The sequence below is a fragment of the Primulina huaijiensis genome, chromosome 5 (assembly GCF_012295235.1).
Source record: "Primulina huaijiensis isolate GDHJ02 chromosome 5, ASM1229523v2, whole genome shotgun sequence".
NCBI lineage: Eukaryota > Viridiplantae > Streptophyta > Magnoliopsida > Lamiales > Gesneriaceae > Primulina > Primulina huaijiensis.
In genome coordinates, this window is record NC_133310.1 from 21980416 (window position 1) to 21999137 (window position 18722).

The 18722-nt window shown below is 35.0% G+C and overlaps 2 protein-coding genes across 3 annotated transcripts; one reads left to right on the forward strand and one right to left on the reverse strand.

Annotated features, from left to right (window-relative positions):
- The first annotated feature begins 3079 nt into the window (after positions 1 to 3079).
- On the forward strand, positions 3080 to 6227 carry LOC140977178 (uncharacterized). Its single transcript, XM_073441802.1, has 6 exons — positions 3080 to 3145; positions 3265 to 3365; positions 4090 to 4316; positions 4767 to 4967; positions 5650 to 5709; positions 5859 to 6227. Exons 2-6 carry the CDS (start codon positions 3266 to 3268, stop codon positions 6021 to 6023), a joined length of 753 nt encoding a protein of 250 aa, XP_073297903.1. The 5' UTR covers positions 3080 to 3145; position 3265; the 3' UTR covers positions 6024 to 6227.
- A 468-nt stretch (positions 6228 to 6695) lies between these two features.
- LOC140977179 (uncharacterized) lies at positions 6696 to 15541 on the reverse strand. 2 transcript variants are annotated; one of them, XM_073441803.1, is made up of 4 exons: positions 15390 to 15541; positions 13465 to 15208; positions 12055 to 13094; positions 6696 to 6961 (listed from the first exon to the last, which is right to left on the reverse strand). In XM_073441803.1, exons 2-4 carry the CDS (start codon positions 14935 to 14937, stop codon positions 6841 to 6843), a joined length of 2634 nt encoding a protein of 877 aa, XP_073297904.1. In that variant the 5' UTR covers positions 14938 to 15208; positions 15390 to 15541; the 3' UTR covers positions 6696 to 6840. The 2 variants fall into 2 exon arrangements, with proteins under 2 accessions (XP_073297904.1, XP_073297905.1); XM_073441804.1 differs by having other exon boundaries at positions 13465 to 15187; positions 15390 to 15533.
- Between the last annotated feature and the right edge of the window lie 3181 nt (positions 15542 to 18722).

Consider the following 18722-nt stretch of genomic DNA (forward strand, 5'->3'; position numbering starts at 1 on the left):
GTCAATCAAATCAAATCTCGTAAAAATGACAAGTTGTAATTCAATGACAAAAAGTGAATTTTTGGGTATGTCAAATGTTATAAACTCCGAGTTGAGAGAGAAAATACTCCACAAAATGTTGTCAATCAAATCAAAATCTCGTAAAAATGGTAAGTTATAATTCAGTTACAACAAGTGGAAAATGTGTATTCATATCAAGTATTGGCTTCAGATTTGTTAATTAAATGCAAGTTGTGTTGAAAATAAGAGTTGAAATTATTGAATATTGAAAATAAAAGTTTTAAATGTTGAAAATTAGTGTATGATGATTTATGTAATGATGTATTTATTTTTAGATTATTTTCAAAGAAATNTATATATATTTGTATAATGTCACAATATTATATAAAAGAAGTCACTGACACCTCATTATAATAATGTGATGTGATATACATAATTATTTAAATATGATTAACATTGTATACATCATATTATTACCATAAAATTTACATATACATACATTTATTTTTTTAAGATTTTGTAACGGTCATAAACGGCTAGTTTTTACCCTATAAATTTGATTTTACAAACACATTCAATCACTTCAAACTTACTCTTCCTCCCTAGAAATTATCTTCACCAAAATTTTTGATGAAGAAGAAGATAGTTCTTTCAAGATTATTTTGTATAATTATTTTGATTATTATACTCGCTCGTCTTGTATTTATCGTAGAATATCCGCCTCGCGTTTTTTATTTATTTTTAAAAATGCTTGTACTTATAATTTATCTATTACTTTGTATTGTCATATTAATAAATTTAGAACTTAACTAATAAAATACGTTGTTATTTTTATAGTACCACCATGTCAAATTGGCAAAGCTCGAATTTGTTCTCGACATTACGGGAAAAAATTATATGTCATGGACTCTCGATGTAGAAATGTATTTTGAGTCATTGTATCTAAATGAGACCATTAAAGAAAATGGTATCTCATCATTACAAGAAAAATCAAAATCTATGATATTTTTGCGTCGACATCTTGATGAATGATTAAAATGCGAATATCTCATTGAAAAGATCATATGGCTTTATGGAAAAGATTAAAAGAAATATTTGAACATATAAGGGAAGTTATACTTCCGACTGTCCGTGATGAATGTAATACTTTAAAATTCCAAGATTTTAAGAAAGTCAGTGATTATAAATCGACAATATATCGAATAATCTCGCAATTAAAATTTTGTGGACACGAGGTTACAGAATCGAAAATGCTTGAAAAAATATTTTCCATTTTTCACGCATCAAATATAACTCTACAATAACAATATAAAGTGCGTGGATTTGCGAGATATTCTGAACTTATCGCATGTCTTCTTGTGGCGGAAAAGAACAACGATCTGTTAATGAGAAATCATCAATCCCGACCCATTGGATCAACCGCATTTCCAGAAGTAAATGTTGTAAGTAAAAATGAATTTAAACCTGAAAACCAAAATCAAAGTCAAAGACAAATTTTGGTCGAGGTCGAGTCGAAATCGAGGTCGTGGTCGTACAACTTCATCAAATAACGCCGAGATTATTGCACTACATGAAGCAAGTCGTGATTATGTGGCTAAAATCAATGGCACAACATATCCAAATCTCATGCAGGTTATCATTCGACAAGAAGTCAGTGACACTATATGAAGATAATGTTGTATGTGTTGCTCAAATGAAATGATACATAAAATATGACATAACAAAACATATTTCTCCTAAGTCATTCGCATTCACCCAAGAGCTTGAGAAGAATAAAGATATTGATATTCGTTACATTTGATCAAGTGAAAACTCATCAGATCTCTTCACAAAGGCACTTCATAGACAATATTCAGAAAGCATATATATAATATTGAGATGCACAATCTACGAAATTTGTGAAGAATCGTTCGTGTTAACATGAGAAGGAGTTTACGTGACTGCACTCTTTTTCTCTTACTATGGTTTTTTATTCCAATGAGTTTTTCCTAGTAAGATTTTTAACGAGAAAGTATAAAAACACGTAATGAAGACAATCATTTTATCAAGATCATTATCACAAGGGAGAATGTTGAAAGTAAGAGTTGAAATTATTGAATGTTGAAAATAAGAGTTGTAAATATTGAAAATTAGCGTGTGATGATGTATGTAATGATGTATTTATTTTTTAATTATTTTCAAAAAAATTCTATAAATAAGTCTATCAATTTGTGAAGAAAAACACAATCGAGTTGAAATTTTTTTATAAAATATGTAGTTTAATATATTTTGTGAATTTAAAATTTTTATAAATTTTTAACAAATTGCACTTTATTTTAAAATTTTCTTTTATTGAACCAAAGAAAGAAAGAAGGAAAAGTTGGTGAAAAATCTCCAATCAAAATATTTTTTTGGGTTCATTTCCTATCCACAAAATTGTGGTACTATGTCATACAAAATATGATACACTTTATGTGAAAATGTGGTACACTTCATGTGGAAATGTGGTACTAAAAAAATAACCACAGATATTGAAAAAAAAAAAAATCGACAGCTGCTCTCTTACGACCAATTTCCGGAAGAAAGAACCATGTCAGTCGAAATACGAGTGGTCCACGGTAGTTATTGGAGGAGTATGAAAGTAATCGTTGATTTGGAAGCAAGAATTGGCTCTTTTCTCGCGGACCAGAAATTTCGTCTTCATAACCGAGATCAGGTCAAAATTCTTTGAATTTTCAATTTCCAGTTCCGATTGACTGCCTTTCACGTTCATGCTGTGATTTTGTGTTTGAAATTTGGGACGATTTGAGAATAGTTTGTCTTAATATTGGAATTTTTTTGCCTGTTGCATTGATTTTGGCGATCTTCGCCATTTTTTAGTATAATGGGATTATCCGAGTTGGTCAATGCCTAATTGATCGAATCCTATTTTGATAATGTTCTGCGATTTTTAATTCATTAATTCGTCGAGAAGAATTAGGATAATCGGTCAATACGAAAGTAAGAGAAAATCTTATCATTGTTGTTAGCTGTACTAAACAAAACAATTATCCAGAAACTATCAACCCTTTCACTGCAATTATCTTCCTGTATGTAACTACCTTTCTTTATGCTCCATTTTCTTGCTTTCGTCAAATGTTTTGATTCTGGATACAGGGTTCCTTGGGTATTTTAGCTATTATTTGGCAAGTGTTTCGGAATTGTTGCAACTTGCATGGGGGTATTATCTTGTTTACTTGCTTTTAAAGTTCCTATATTTTTGGCTGACAAATTCACTTGTTGCAGCATGGATGTTCGGGTGCTCTTATTTTTATTCACAGTCAGCAGCTTCTGGTGCTGTAATGCTAGAGATCTGACTTCTGCTGTCTTCAATGAAATGGTTTCAGGTTTGTAAATTTGAAAACGCTGTTCTTGCTTCAACTGCTGGAAAACTATGAAGTAACAACTTATTGATGATGGTTTGTTGTAGGGAAGTAAGAAGTTAGAATTAGTACTTTGCTGAAAGGTGTGTTCATTGCCTCATATACACTTAGTTGCAGTCTACCTCAGCTCGACCAAAATTTCTGCAAATAATTAAGCCATATATGGTATAGGTTGACTAGTAAACATTCCATCTTAGTTTCTTCAAATACACAAATCATCGAGGTCTTTCTTCTTGAGTTCCCATTCGAGCCCATTTTTATCCCTATTTACTTTCTTTAATTTTAAGCAGAATCTAGCTAATTATCACGACCTATTTGCTGGTGGAACTTTCTGAACATGTAATGTTGGAAAAACCTGGCTGAAAGTTGTTGCAGTAGAAGTATATGTTGATCATCTCTGGCCATCAGACAGATAATATGCTTTACCAATGTATTTTGTGTTTCAGCATCATTGAGTTCCCATGTAGTGTACCACGTTAGCACACCATCCTTGGGAAAGTTAAATTGCTGCCTAGAATCACCAGCAATCCTTCCTTCACATAACACTCTTTGACCTTTCTGAGTGTGAATAAACTTGGTATTTGTCAAATTTCAGGAGAGAATTTATTTAGTTTATTGTGTCAGTCAGTCTTTTTTGAATAAAATAAAATAATATAATGTCATGACTTTGAACAACAAATACTTGCAGTGAATACTAATTCCGACCTTCTGTCTGCAGTTCAGCAGTCACATAACAAGCTTTCAGGGAGAGAAGCTCAACATATGAAAGAAGTTATGAAGAAGGAAACCTTGTGTTCATTGTGTGAAGAATATTCTACAGACGCTGTTTGTTATCTCTCAGAGAACAAAACCCAAACCGAGATCATTGACATCCTTCACAAAATCTGCCCTCGAATACCGACATTCAGTAAACAGGTATTAAGAGATACGTTTTTTTAAGCTTAAATTTATCAAATGGAACTTTTCCAATTTGTTTCTTACAGAATTCCTATAATCACGGATATGACCCATGAATATATAGTGCTACCCATATGAAAATATGGCCGTCCTCCTATTTAATATCTGCTATTTTTATGAATTTTTTTTATTTGAGAGGTCTATTTTTAGGAATTTCATATCATATGGTATGATGAAAGACAATTATATTTTAATTGACTTAGTTAAGCTCTGTTGGTTATTGTTTGAGTAAAAATGTTTAAAAAGAAAGAAAGAAAAGATATAATGTAGAAACATGAAACTTTTTCAGAAGTCTGGTAAAATTTCAGCGACGACTATTTTTTTAAGACTAGATTTTATTTGTTTAATTGTTCTCATTCTGTTACCTTATTCCGAACACTTCCTGTCATTATTTTTTTTTTCTTGCAGTGCATAGCTTTGGTGGACTATTATGTCCCTCTATTTTTTATTGAGGTCTCCTCAATAGAACCTGCTGCTTTCTGCCAAAAGTTTGGTCTTTGTGAAGTAGCGATTTCCTTTCCCCAGTATCTCTCTAAGAATAATAAATGTGATGTGTGCCATAACATGGTAATTGAAGCCTTATTGAAATTGAAAGATCCCGACACTGAGGTAACTTTTGTTCCTTCAGCTGATAAGCATAATCATCATGATCATTGGTCTTGCAAACTATTGATTCAAACTTTGTTTTGTAACTGTTAGCTCTGCTCTCGTGATCCTGTTATTTTAAAGGGCATACATGTTAGTCTTATGGTTGGATTATTTAGGTTTTTGCGTAAGTTCCTCACAGGAATACTGCCTGTTGGTCACAACAGATTCAGCGAGCTATCTTGTAATAGTAAGACTATGGTTGATTGACTTATTTGAAGAGAATAAGTTCATTAAAAAGTTGTCACTGAAAAAATCGCAAAACAAAATACAAATGCGGGACATTGAGTGTGTATGTCGTGCATATTTTGTTAATACTGACATGGTTGCTATGAGAGCTATGTCAAGTCCATGCAGGACAATTAGAAAAAGAACTTTGAAGAAATATTGAGACATTCCTTAAAGTTATCACGCCATCAATCAAATGATTTGAGGACCATGAATAATAGTCATCCAGCATACATCCAGAATGTAATTATTCCAGAATGTAATTATTTGCAATTATGTGATATCAAGCTGAATATTTTTTTTCTCTGCATTTGTGTTTATTTTTTGATTGTGGTGCTCATATCTTTTAAAAATATTTTTTATATTTTATTTCATGAAACATGGGCTCTATCATCGATTTATTTATTTTTTGTTTCAGTTGGAAGTAGTCGAGGTGCTCCTGAAGGCATGTAACTCAATCAAAAATGATGTCAAAAAGGTGAGCACCATTCATTTAATTCTTGGTTAGCGATGCTTCAATCCGATGGCCTGTTTCAGGCTTTACTTGTGATCAAGAATAGCATAGTGCAAACATTTTTTTTTCTATGAAAAGCTCATTAGTTTGGTTTAATGTATGTCCTTGTGCAGTGTAAAAGATTGGTATTTGAATATGCGCCTATTATTCTTGTCAACGCAGAGAAATTCTTAGAAACGAATGATGTATGCACTATATTGCATGCTTGTGATGAAGTTGGGGCAGAACAAGCAGTGATAGGGAGTAGGACTGATACAACCTTGCAGTCTGCATCTTAATGAAAGTAATGATCGAGCAATTTGTATTTGTTATTCATGTAATATAAAATTTACGGCTTTATACATTGTATTGTGATTTTTAAAAATGAAGAAGAAGGAAAAGAGAGTACATCGTGCTATGTAGTTGTACGGCAAGTCAAGTGTATGGTTCGTTGTAAATTGTATTCTTCTTGCATCGGCATCTCCAAGATTGATTTTCTTGTTCGAGATTTTCCTTAATATTTCATTTATTTTTGTTTGAAACGTCCAATTTTATTTCTGCCTATATAATACAAATATAGAACCTTTGTAACAAAAAAAGAGTACCTGTAGGAGAACCTTTGTAACCAAATTTGCCATAAAGCATTATAATTTTTCCGTCAACTATGAAAAAGATGTTAGAAAATCAGGAAGCTTTTAATGAACATATCCTTGCATTTTCCCCGTGACATCTTAAAGTTGGAAATTTATCCTACAGCGCTTAGTACTCGACTAAATCGTTTGATAATACGATATAAAATACAAAGAACTTTATTCTTCAATCTATACATGCGTCTGGATTTCTTTATATATATATATCATTGTATTTCATATATGCTCTTTAAGTATAGTTGAATCACATACTTTAACAAAATTAAATCGAAACATATTTGATATCATGCCATTCATACGCAAAATGCAAGTAAACTGTGGTGAACTAATTAAATCTCCTTTGTATATATAGATAAAAGAGAAGGAAGATACAATAACAAGTTCGGTTTTCTAAACTCTTCTTCCGAAGAGGTTAATGTCAATTTCCTACTCTTTTCTTTCTGTTTTCTTTTTCCTTTTTTTAATTTCACTCATAAGACCAAAGAGATTGTACATCTGGAGTGGAATATAGACCCCCAATGTTGGGAGGTCTATTCAATGGAAGGCTGCCAGCACCATCTCTTGAACCCTGCAAACTCCAGTCTTTTCTGCAAAGGAAACAACACAAGAAGATAAGCACCCCAAAAACAAACCAAAAGGTAGCATCAAGAATAGGTAAACTTGTCTGAGATTAGCTTCAACCCACCCTTACCCCATGCCACTAACCACCCCTTGCAACACAGTCATCACCCATCAAGTTTACAGGCTTTAACCACACAACACACTCGTCACCAACATAAGCAAGCCATTTCAAATCCTACTGTCTCCATATTTAGATGACCCTCTCTCTTTAGTTAAACCCCCATAATCAAAGAAACAGAAGTATAGGCAAGACGACCATAAGAGGATGCAAAAGAAAGTAATTCAAGCATGGTGACAACCTCGAAAGGTCAGAATGGTCAAATACAAATGTAAATAACCCTACGCTCAACAAAGGAGAAAAAAGAAAATTTGCCATCAAGAAGTCTAATGGAAGAAGTTATTGCTATAGCATCACGGTCAAGCTTAATAAAAGCTAATAATGATGTATCAGATAGATTCCATTGTATCTAAATGATTGATATATAGACTTTACGTCTTTACCCATAAGGATTTTGGTTTAAGCGACGCCTCTGCCCAACAAAACTATTCAATGATTCTCATCCTACATAAGAAATACAAAACCTCATTTTATGCGTGCAATGTCGCAACACACGCTACTCATTTCATCCACATAACTCTAACGGCTATTAAAATACTTGTATCCAGCTTAGAAAGTAAAGAGGCTATTTTCATAACTCTTCTGCACCCTCATACAAAAAGTAACAAGTAACGCGTTACAGTAAAATGTCAATAAAAATAACTAGCAGTTGGGTGATAGCAAAATTAATAGATGTTTCACACAGTCATCCATAACTCTTCAGTCTTCCCACAACCCAAGAGAGTTCACATTCCCGTTAAAATTTCTTAAAGCCTAACAACTTGCTCCCAGGCTTCTAGTGCACCATAAACTACTAATGGTAACACATATATATTTATTTTATAAGAAACCATATTATATATAATATAAAAAGGATGAAGTATCCGCAAGTTCGTAGAAAATAAAAAACAATCTGATCGCATCATTGAATGAAACCCCAATCCCTAACCAACTCTGAAATCGCAAAATGTTTGAAAACTGAAATTTTCCCAGTCCACAGTTCAGCTCTAAATCTGATGTTATCTCAACACTCGTCGATCGACTCTGCTACGTTGTCGAAAATCCTTCTGTTTCGCTCCAGCAAAATCGACCAGAAAATGCAATGGGCTACCACGCTCCAAAAAGTACTGCTCCTCTTACCAAGATTACCAATGCCATCATTAATTAAGACAAGCATATCATGCGCTGATCTCGAAGTAACCCACGCAAGAATCAACTCGTTCACAACTCTAGATCAGATACCACCCATATAAGAACAATGTAATAGCAAATGATTTTGAGTCTCCTCCCAGCTAAGTAAGCACCAATTCGGACAAAGTGAACAATGAGACCATTTTTTTTGCAACATATCACAAGTCGGCAATTTTCCCAGAGCCAACGCCCACGAGAATACTTGAATTTTATGTGGAATCGGTACTTTCCAAATAGATTGAAAACAAGAGAAGAGAGGAAAGTTAATGATTGAGAAAAAAGTCTCGTAAAAAGATTTAGCGGAGAAAGACAATGAGGAACCCCTTCCCAAATCCTTGTATCCGCAATACCCACCTCCAACCAAACAATATCAAAGACCCCTAAAAAATAACTCAACTCAAACACTTCGTCATCCCACAAATCCCTTCTGAAGTGTAGATCCCATGATAAAGATGAATTAAGATTAAGTACTTTAACGTCAAATAACCGAATAATGGGCTGATTATGTGGCGAAGAAATATGAAATAAGGTGGGATAGAGATCTTTAAACGAAGAAACTTCCCATCACTTGTCCTCCTAAAATCTAATGATATTCCCCACTTTAACCACCGACCTCACTAGAAGATGATACACCGGGTAAGTTCGACAGATAAATTTCTAAGTGCTTCTAAAAGTAACATTTCTAGCTGATCCCACATCTCATCCATTATCTTACATCCCATATTTGTTTTTAATGACTTTTTTCACAATGATTCTATCTCCACAGGGGATCTCCACCACCATTTCTCCAACAGTGCCTTTAACATATATTCCCAATCCCCAAGGCCTTTTTATCTTTCGGTAAGCCAACTAGTTCCCACACAACCAAATGGCAATGCGAGTCTCCATCAGCTCCGTCCCATAAAAAATTTCTCATTATTTTCTCCATAACCGCCGCCACACCTTTTGGTACTCTCAAAAGAGTCATGTAATACATTGGATGGGCACTCAATTCAGCCGAGATCAAAGTTAATCAGCCACCACTCAATAAAAACATTTTCTTCCAACTAGCTAACTTTTTTGACAACATAGAAACGACATCTTCCCAATATCTCGTTTCCCTATAATTTTCCCCTAAGTGAACCCCTAAATATTTAATAAGGCACTCCACCCTCCTACATCCAATCTCTGTAGCCAATTCTTCCAAATCGACATCTGTGCAGTTAGTTCCCAACAATGAATTTTTTTCCAAGTTAACCTTTAATCATGACATTTGACAGAATGAGTTCAAAATATGCAACAGATTGCGCAAATGACTCTCAGTTTTAACAAGAACAAAGTATCATCCGCAAATTAAATATGAGATATCTCCACTTTCTCTCTACCAACTTCCAATCCCCGGACCTCCTTCCTTGCCTTCGCCTTATCCACCAATCTTCCCAACACATCTATTACTAGATTGATCAAGAACGGGGAAAGTGGATCCCCTTGCATCAAACCTCTCACCCCTTCAATTCGCCCCTCGGTCCACCGTTTATAAAGATTGAGAAAGAAACAGACGATATGCAACCTTTAATCCACTTTCTCCATCTCACTCCAAAACCTTTCTGTTGAAGAAAAAAATCCAGAAATCTCCCGTCCACATTATCATAGGCCTTTTCCAAATCTACCTTAAACACTCGCCATTTCTTTTTTTTCTATCTCATCTCTTCCCGCACTTCATTGGCTATAAGACAACAATCCAGAATTTGTCTCCTTTCGATGAAAGCACACCGGTTCTCTGCTATGGTTGAACTCAACACTTTCTGCAATCTTCTTGGTAAAACTTGTGCAAGGATCTTATACAGACTCGTTATCAAACTGAACGGCCTAAAATCCTTAACCTTAAATGCATCTCGTTTCTTTGGGATTAGACATAAGTATGTTTCATTGGTGATACCATTTCGATTTTCCCTTGACTGAATCCCAGCATTCTTGATAAAATGCCAATGTAAAACCATCTTGCCCTAGAGCCTTCGATCCATTACTTTCGAACACTACTTTTTTTTATCTCCATCTCTGAAAATGGTCTCTCCAAATCCTCTCCCACCCCACCCTCAATAGGACTCCAATCCACTCCCTCAATGTTCTACCTCTCATCTTCTTCAGATTTTCTGCAAAAGTTACTGAAAAAATATAAAATAAAGTCTTCAATCTGTCTCTCATCAGAAAACACCGACCCATTCTCCAATACCAACGTATTTATCAATGATCTACTCCTCAGCTCATTCAGTACCGAATGGAAAAATTTTGAATTTTGATCCCCGTCCCTTCTGCCACTTCACTTTTGCTTTTTGACTTTCAATCTGATTCTTTCTAAACAACTCTTCCAAAGCACCCCTTGCTTCCTTTCTTTCCTTTATTAAATCCGTCGTCCAATTGCCCCCCTCTCTCGCTCGTCCAACTTACTGATTTTGTTTTTAAATTCAGCAAATCTCACATTCACATCCCCAAAAACCTCTTTATTCCATGTATTCACATCACTTTCAATTCTTTTCAGTTTCCTCATGAATTTATACCCTTCTCATCCCTGACCCTCCGAAATGCTCCACCAAGAAGCTAGTGAAGATTTGAAGCTTTTGTGGTTCAGCCACGCGTTCTCAAATCTGAAAGGAGATGGTCCCCATTTAACCTTGAAGTATCCAGCACAACAAGAAAGTGATCAGAGGTAATTCTTGGTAGTATTGTCTGTCTAAAGACAGGGAAAATATCCTTCCAACCCCCCATGAACAAAAATCTATCTAATCTGCAACATATCGGTGTATCCCTGAAGTTAGACCAAGTGTATTTAGCATTCAGTAGGGGTGGGTCAGGCAGTTCCAGTTCATCAATCAAATTATTGGAACACAGCATGCTTGTGGCTATGGATGAGCTATTCAATTTTTCACTCAAGGATCTTGATTCAAGAAACAGATTTGACAAAGGAAGAAAATAGTCTGGACAGCTGGAGAAATAAATTACTCAGGCCAATCCTCATCATTTCATAAGTTTCAGAAAGACCATAAACTTTAGTGTTACAATAGTCGAGAGATCCAAGAACCAAAACAGAGTTGAAGGATTCACAATTTTAAGAAAACACGCATAAATCTATGTACACAAACATACGATAAGAGACAAGGACAAAAATATAAGAATAAATTCAAAATCATTACTTCTACTAAACCAATCAATTTATTTATTTGAAACAACTTAACTCAATTTTTCCGAAAATAAAAGAAATTGTGGAATATTTCCATTCCATACAAGTCATCTCAAGATTAATAATTATTATATTTCAGTTAGAAAATAATACTAACAATGAAACAAAAATAACGCCGTGGAATTTTAAGTAGTCTCTATCACAAACAGTTACATGATATATGTGTAGATACGTACACAAACACATACACAAGGATACAGTGAGTTTTTCAAAAAATTAACTCAATTATGTTATGGCAGTAAATTAGCTACTCCAGAAATCTATTTTAACAGACATATCTAAACCTAAGGTGTGGACGATAACCCTGAAAGAAAACTTTGCGATGCATCTCACTTTCAGTATTTGCATGGACATGACATTAAACAGCATGAGCAATATTTAAAAACAAAATATAACATCATGTCGTAATCGTGATGGTGAAGATGACCATACAGCAAAACATAACTAAAGCAAATCAGCTTTCTATATGAATGCTCGGACAATTAAAAGTTTTATTTCACCGTAACACCTAAGATATACAAGTTTAAAATAAAATCTAGTTTTACTGTTCTTACTTTGCCAATGAATCAGATGTAGACAACTCAAATCTAGTGGCAGAGCCATCGTGATCTCCATAGATTGGAGCATTCTGAGTAGCTTCTTCCTTAGATCTCACCAAAACATGATTCTTCCCACTTGGATCCGGTCCATATAAAGAATTTGGTAACCATGGACCATCTGCGCTAGCAGGTAAATGATCATTAAATTTTCCACCACTCTGATAGTTGCCAAATAGAACATCAGGAGAAGAATGAGTTCCAGGAATGACTTGCTCATAATTCTTAAATAGCGAAGCCATTGTTTTATGAGGCGCAGAATTGATATCTTCCTTCTTTGGATCATTCATTTCCGAATTCGTAAACCAGTTGACATGCCCACCAAGCAAACCTAGACCATCTTGCACAAGAGGAGAGCTTTTCCACATCTGCCATGTTCCGCTATCATTCACATTGTTTGAGCAATCATTAGACTTTGGAACTCCAGGGGAAACTAGAGAGCCGGCACGCCTTTCCTCAGAAACCCGTGATCGTGACAGAGGGGACTCAATGGGTGATGGCTTGGTAGTTTCAGATGGTGGAGCTATTGTCTTTACAGCACATGGTTTATCCGATCCTAGATCTGTCACAATGCCAAGGTCCAACTGAAAGTTCTCGAGGGATTCAGAAACAGGCCCTAGCAAGGATATGGGATCAGGAACATAACAAGGATCTTCAAAAATCTCTGACTCCTCTGGCAAAAAAGGATGTGGAGCACCGCCTATCTTAGAAAACAAGCCAGGAGAAGGTAATGGAAGATCTGTGCTATGTCTCATTGATCCAAAAGTGCATGGATGTAAAGCAACTGGTGATGGTAGTCCAAAATTGACAGGTTTGTCAAACGATAGAGGTTCAGTAGTTTGGGCAGAAAAAGGTGGGCTCCGAACATCTGCTAAACATTTCCCACTTGGTTCGCTTAAGATATTAGAATTAGAAGGCACAGAAACATTGGATGAACTGGTAAATAATTGTTGCCATGACTTTTTAGGGGCTGTACATGGTTGAGAATCAATGAACACCTGCAGTGAACATCAGCAAGAAAATGTGATGACATCCTAATAGAACAAGAGAGAGATAATTAAATATAGCAGTATACTGGCCAGAATTTACCCAATCAATATAAAAATCATAAATCGAGTTCTTCGAAAAGCCACTCAAATTTTGGGTTTAGGCAACCACAACAGAGACATATTCTAATAAACCTAAATGCGGAATGGAAATTTGGTGATGGCATTGGTCACAACTACCGAAAGTAAGGTCTTATACAAAGTCAGATTCTTCTTTATAAACTTAATAACTCCTTTAAAATAGAAAGAAAAAAGGCGGATAGATTACAGAGAACCTCCAAATAGAAAAAATAAATAAGAAATGAGATGAAAAGTAACTTACCGGGCGGTTGGCAATCTTATCATCTCCATTTACGTTTCCTCTCCCAGACACACGGTCTGCAGTGTCTTTCTTATACAAATAAGTGTGAGCATGATCTAGAGATATGCTAGATTTTTGTTCTCTTGAAAGAGAAGATGCATTAGTGCTCTTTCCGAAAAAACTGCCTCCAGTGAGTGCTCTGGAAGAAGATAAAAAACTGCCTCTCATGCGATCCAAGTATCTTGTTCCTGTATTCAATCTATATTGATTGTTTGCAGTAGCACTTTTAAAACCATGCCCTGCTTGTGTGCTGTGAGATTTCATACTTTCAGTTAAACTTCTATTTTGTTCCCGTCCATCACCTTCGCTCTTGTTTCGTTCACTTTCCTTGGCCGATCTTTTTTCCACCTCCTCGGTATCAGAATTGCTTTTACTAGATCCTCTATCTCTTTCTTTCTTTCTTTCATGACGCTTCCTTTCAGCTTCTTTTTTAACATCTATTTTCTTGGCACGAGGGGAACCTTTTCCACAGTCTTTCTCAGTCTCCAGTTTTGAATCACGCAATCTCCTTTGCTCTTCAACCAACCTAGCGATCTCTTCTCTCTGTTTTCTTTCCTCCTCTTCCATAAGTTCCTTTTCTATTTTAGCTTGCCTTTTCTCATCAGCTTTTCTGCGAGCTTTCTCTCCTCTACTTTCCAGGCCATTCACTTCATTCTCACTTCGAGTATCCAGCATCCCTGTGTATCGTGCATCTGAACCATCATCCTCGGCAGAACTAACCCTGAAAATCTTTCTCCAGCGCCACATTATGGTGAAGAAAAATGATGCAAAAGCTTTGCAAATGAAAACAAAAAGGCGAGAATAAGACTTCTCTGCTAAACAATGGTCATCCTCAAAATGAAACCCACAACCATCCTTCTTCCAATAACTCGACTTCCCAGTAAAAGGTGCACCAACCAAACTCCCATCCTCCAACCAGTCCTGACCACACAGCAAAGCATTACCTGACCAAGTCTTCCCATTCAGTGTCTTTCCACCTTTCCCAACCAAATCATACAATATCCCCGACTTACCCATACCCAGAGGCACGGGAAGATCCAGAACCGGCCTCTTGGAAATATGGCCGCAGTAAGAGCACATAAACTTGCCCCCACCTGGATTTTGATCCCTATATGGAGTAAGACAATTCCTGCACCTCCGTGTGGCTGTCTTTCTCAACTTATGCATTTGAATAGCCTCAAGCCTCTTCCTCTCCCTAAGCATAGCATTCCTCCGGACCTGCCACGCCGACAACCGAGGCATCAGTACCTCGTACCAGAACAAAGTCACTAACAGCACGAATACACAAGCAAGCCTGGGCGATGTGATTTCAAAACGGAAAGCAGGTGGCAAGAGCTGCGACAAACCCCATAACCCAATGAGAGGTATCACTAGCCATGGCAGCATGGTAGCAACTCTCCGCGACCACTTTTGAATAACGCAAAGTATACACATTATCCTACTTGTACCCAATTCTACTCCCCAGTCTCGAATATGACAATGATTTTAGATCAATCTCCCAACTTCCCCAAAAGAATATAATCTAAGATGTTTCGCAAATCCCTCTTTGGATGCCACCTCTGTATGATTAAAACAACCAGACAGGCCCTGAATAGGAAATCTTGTCAACCAACCCTCCACACTTGTTTAATTCCAAATTCTTCGAATGCAGTATCAATCCCAGCGTTTACTCCAAACCCTAAAACTGCGATTCGAGTCAGAACACCTAAATTTAAAAAAAGAATGCTTATATTCGTTATCAGATTACCCATATACAATAAATCATCGATTAGGATGTCGGAACCGTTGTTTAAGCTCCGAAACACGGCGAACAAGAAACTAATAATTGTTAAAGTACATAATGCTTTAAAAAATGAAAAAAATTTATAATAAATTCAAGCACTCACGGACGTCACGATCGTCAGAGAAACGTCGGCGGCGAACGTCGATTGAAGTACCGAGACGACGATGTGTGGAATTTTTTACGGCGGATTTTTGCTTTCGCAATAAGTAAAAAACATGAAGCGAAGTGAGAAAATGCAGAGTACCGGCTTTGGTGTTTAATAAGTTGAATGGAATGGATATTGGATCGGAGCGTCTCGGAAATAAACCGGCTCGTTATTATTGTGAGACAGAAACNTGTGAGCACCGACGAGGGGTCAATCACTCATTGGATGTGATGAAATGTATGTATGTATATTAAAAATAATGTGTTGTTTAATTTAACAAAAAAGATCGCTCTATCTTGGATTGCTTTATCAACGGGCTTGACCTCGGTTTGGGTTACAATTGATGAGAAAAAACTTTGGTTTTGGGCCCAAAGTTGATCCAGCCCACAAGCATTCTGGGTACATATGAATATGATATGCTTTTTGAAAGTTTTCGATCCAAGCATATTCTGAATTCTTTAAATAATTTTAAATTTAACATTATTTTTTTCAAAGTAAATGTTTCATCAACTTACATCTAATAAAAAAAATAGGGACATCGTCCCACACTACTAGACGAGACATAAAATTGACAACCTTTGTTAAAATATGAGTCGTCAGACTCGCTAATCGCGTTACTAAACAAATCTTCGATTCAATAGAAAAAATATCGTAGAAGAACGACAAAATATTCATCTCCTACTTTTTCGTCATACCCACATTTGCTAAAGAATATTTTGTCAATCCCCAAGAAATTGTATCATGTGTACCGAGAAACGAACAAGTTGTTTTCACCTATAACTTTGTCTAGCTTTAGTAACATGCCAAACTGTGCCTTCTTTCTTGGGATTCCTTCACTCAACCATGTTATGCAATGATACAAACACTGTTGTAGGGCTGAGCTTTATATTATAAAATCTTGAAAAATTGCTTTCATGTTTCAAAAAGCGAGGAACTACATTAACCATCTCCGTGAAATATCGATACATTAACTATCTCCGTGAAATATCGAGATTTTTAAAAAAATTTCATGAATATAAACTATCCGTGTTTTTAAATTTCGAAGACACATGTACTTAAAAACACATACGGACATAGATGTATGTGCTCAATATTTGAAAATACAAAGAATTGATAGTTATTTCTTTCTTGTTTTACTGTTTAGTGTATATGATAACTCTGAAAATGAATAATCAAGTAGTGTTTAATAAAATAATATTAATGTTTTATTTTTGGTTCCCTACTTGTAGGCTAGGATTGGGCATTTTGGGTCCAAAATGAAGGCTTCTTTTATAGTGGGATTTCATCTAAGACAATGTTCTTCATTAGACAATCTGTTTTGCGTGGGGGGATAAACAACCAATTATGGGGTCCAAGTTTATCTTGAAATGATTGAGGGCTCCTTTTTTTTTTTTTTTAAAAAAAAATGTTTTCCTTTTTCCTTTTTTACTGCAATGCTCAAGTACAGCTACCATTTAATTCGTATTCCACCATTGTTTTTTTCATTTTTTTTTTAAAAAAATATTAAATTAAAAAAAATTTACTAAATTTTTCATATCGAAATGTTAAAAGCTAATCTTTCCATCAATTCCAAAATCTAATCGAGATCCCGATTTCTCTTGAACAAGTAAAAAAGTGTGGTTTTTCCGGTTTAATTCAAAACATTGTCTTCACGATAAATCTAATTACCACTATTGCAAACATGAATTTTTTGATCAATGACTATTAACATTGGTAGCTTCGATGTTACATGTGAGGGCTGATTTGGATGGATAAGATTCACACACATATGTGATTTTAAAAAAATTAGTGGACCCCATGTATGTGTGGTTAAATTTAGGCCCTTGATTCTATCATGAGAATAGTACTCCTACATGTAGGATGGAATCAACCATTAACATTGAGCACGATACGTTCACTATAGCATCTCATTAACAGATTTTTCTACTTTAACATGAATTTAAACTCACGGAATCTCTAATCTTTCTTATAGTGAGAAATTTATGCTACTAAATCGCTAGTGGTAGTGGCAATAGGCCGAACATGCTTAGATCTAACATGTTGGTTTTCTATGTTATTATGAACAATAATTAGACAGCACCTTAATACTAAGACAACATTATTTGGCATAATGAGGATATGCGAAATTTGTGGAATCGATAGCGCACGCGTGCGTGCCGTTGATTTCCTTATTATTTATTTGATTGATTGATTCATACGAGCTTTGTCAACTTGATGAGATTTGCTCGTGTTTTTTTCTTTTTGGAAGGGAAACTTGAATCATTAAATAATAATTCTTTGAATTTATTATTATTATTAGGCAAAAATTTGTGTGAAACGATTTTACGGTTCGTATTTTATGATACGGATATCTTATTTGGGTCATTCATGAGAAATTATTAATTTTTATGTTAAGAGTACTACTTTTTATTGTGAATATCGGTAGGGTTAGACCGTCTCACAGATAAAGATTCGTGAGACCGTCTCACAGATAAAGATTCGTGAGACCGTCTCACAAGAGACCTACTGTTATTATTATTGTTGTTGTTAATTAATATAAAAGTGGAATATCGACGAAATATATGTATAGAGTTTTGATATGTTGCACACCTACCGTGCACACTAAAGATATTTTTATGATTTTATAAATATGAGAATTAATGCATCAAACTTAAATTTATCATATTTATGTATTATTTTATCTATTTATTGGTTTGAGTTAATTACAATTACACTAAAGATAAAAACGTTTTTTCACGCTTAAACCTATGCTAATCTCACTTAAGCTTGAAAAGCTTGGAGCTCGACATCCGTGCTTCACGCTACACCACATATAGGAAAGAATTTTTGTCTCGATTCTTCACTCATTAATTAAGACTAAGTAACTATATCAAGAAAAGAAAAAGAAAAAACATGAAAAGACAAGCCCGTGAAGTAAAAAGACAAATATTGAATGCTTTTTATTATTTATTTATTCTCACTTTTTTATATAAAAAAAATTTTATTGAACAACTTTCTTCATTGTTTTAATAAAAAGTAAAAGGGTGTGGACAGATACAAGCTTTATGTCTACTTTATTTATTTTTTCTAAAAAAAAATACTTTATGCCTAATTCACACGTACTATACCATTTTCTTAGATTCTAGTCACACTATCATTAACCGGGTATGGAATTGGGTGATAACCGGAAGAGAAATTGTCGAGATTTATATATAATTTTCGTAATTTAACATAAGACACGTAAAATACACATTGTTTCGAGGTTAATTTATGATCCACTTAAAAGTAGTTTCTCGATATCTCAAGTTGTTT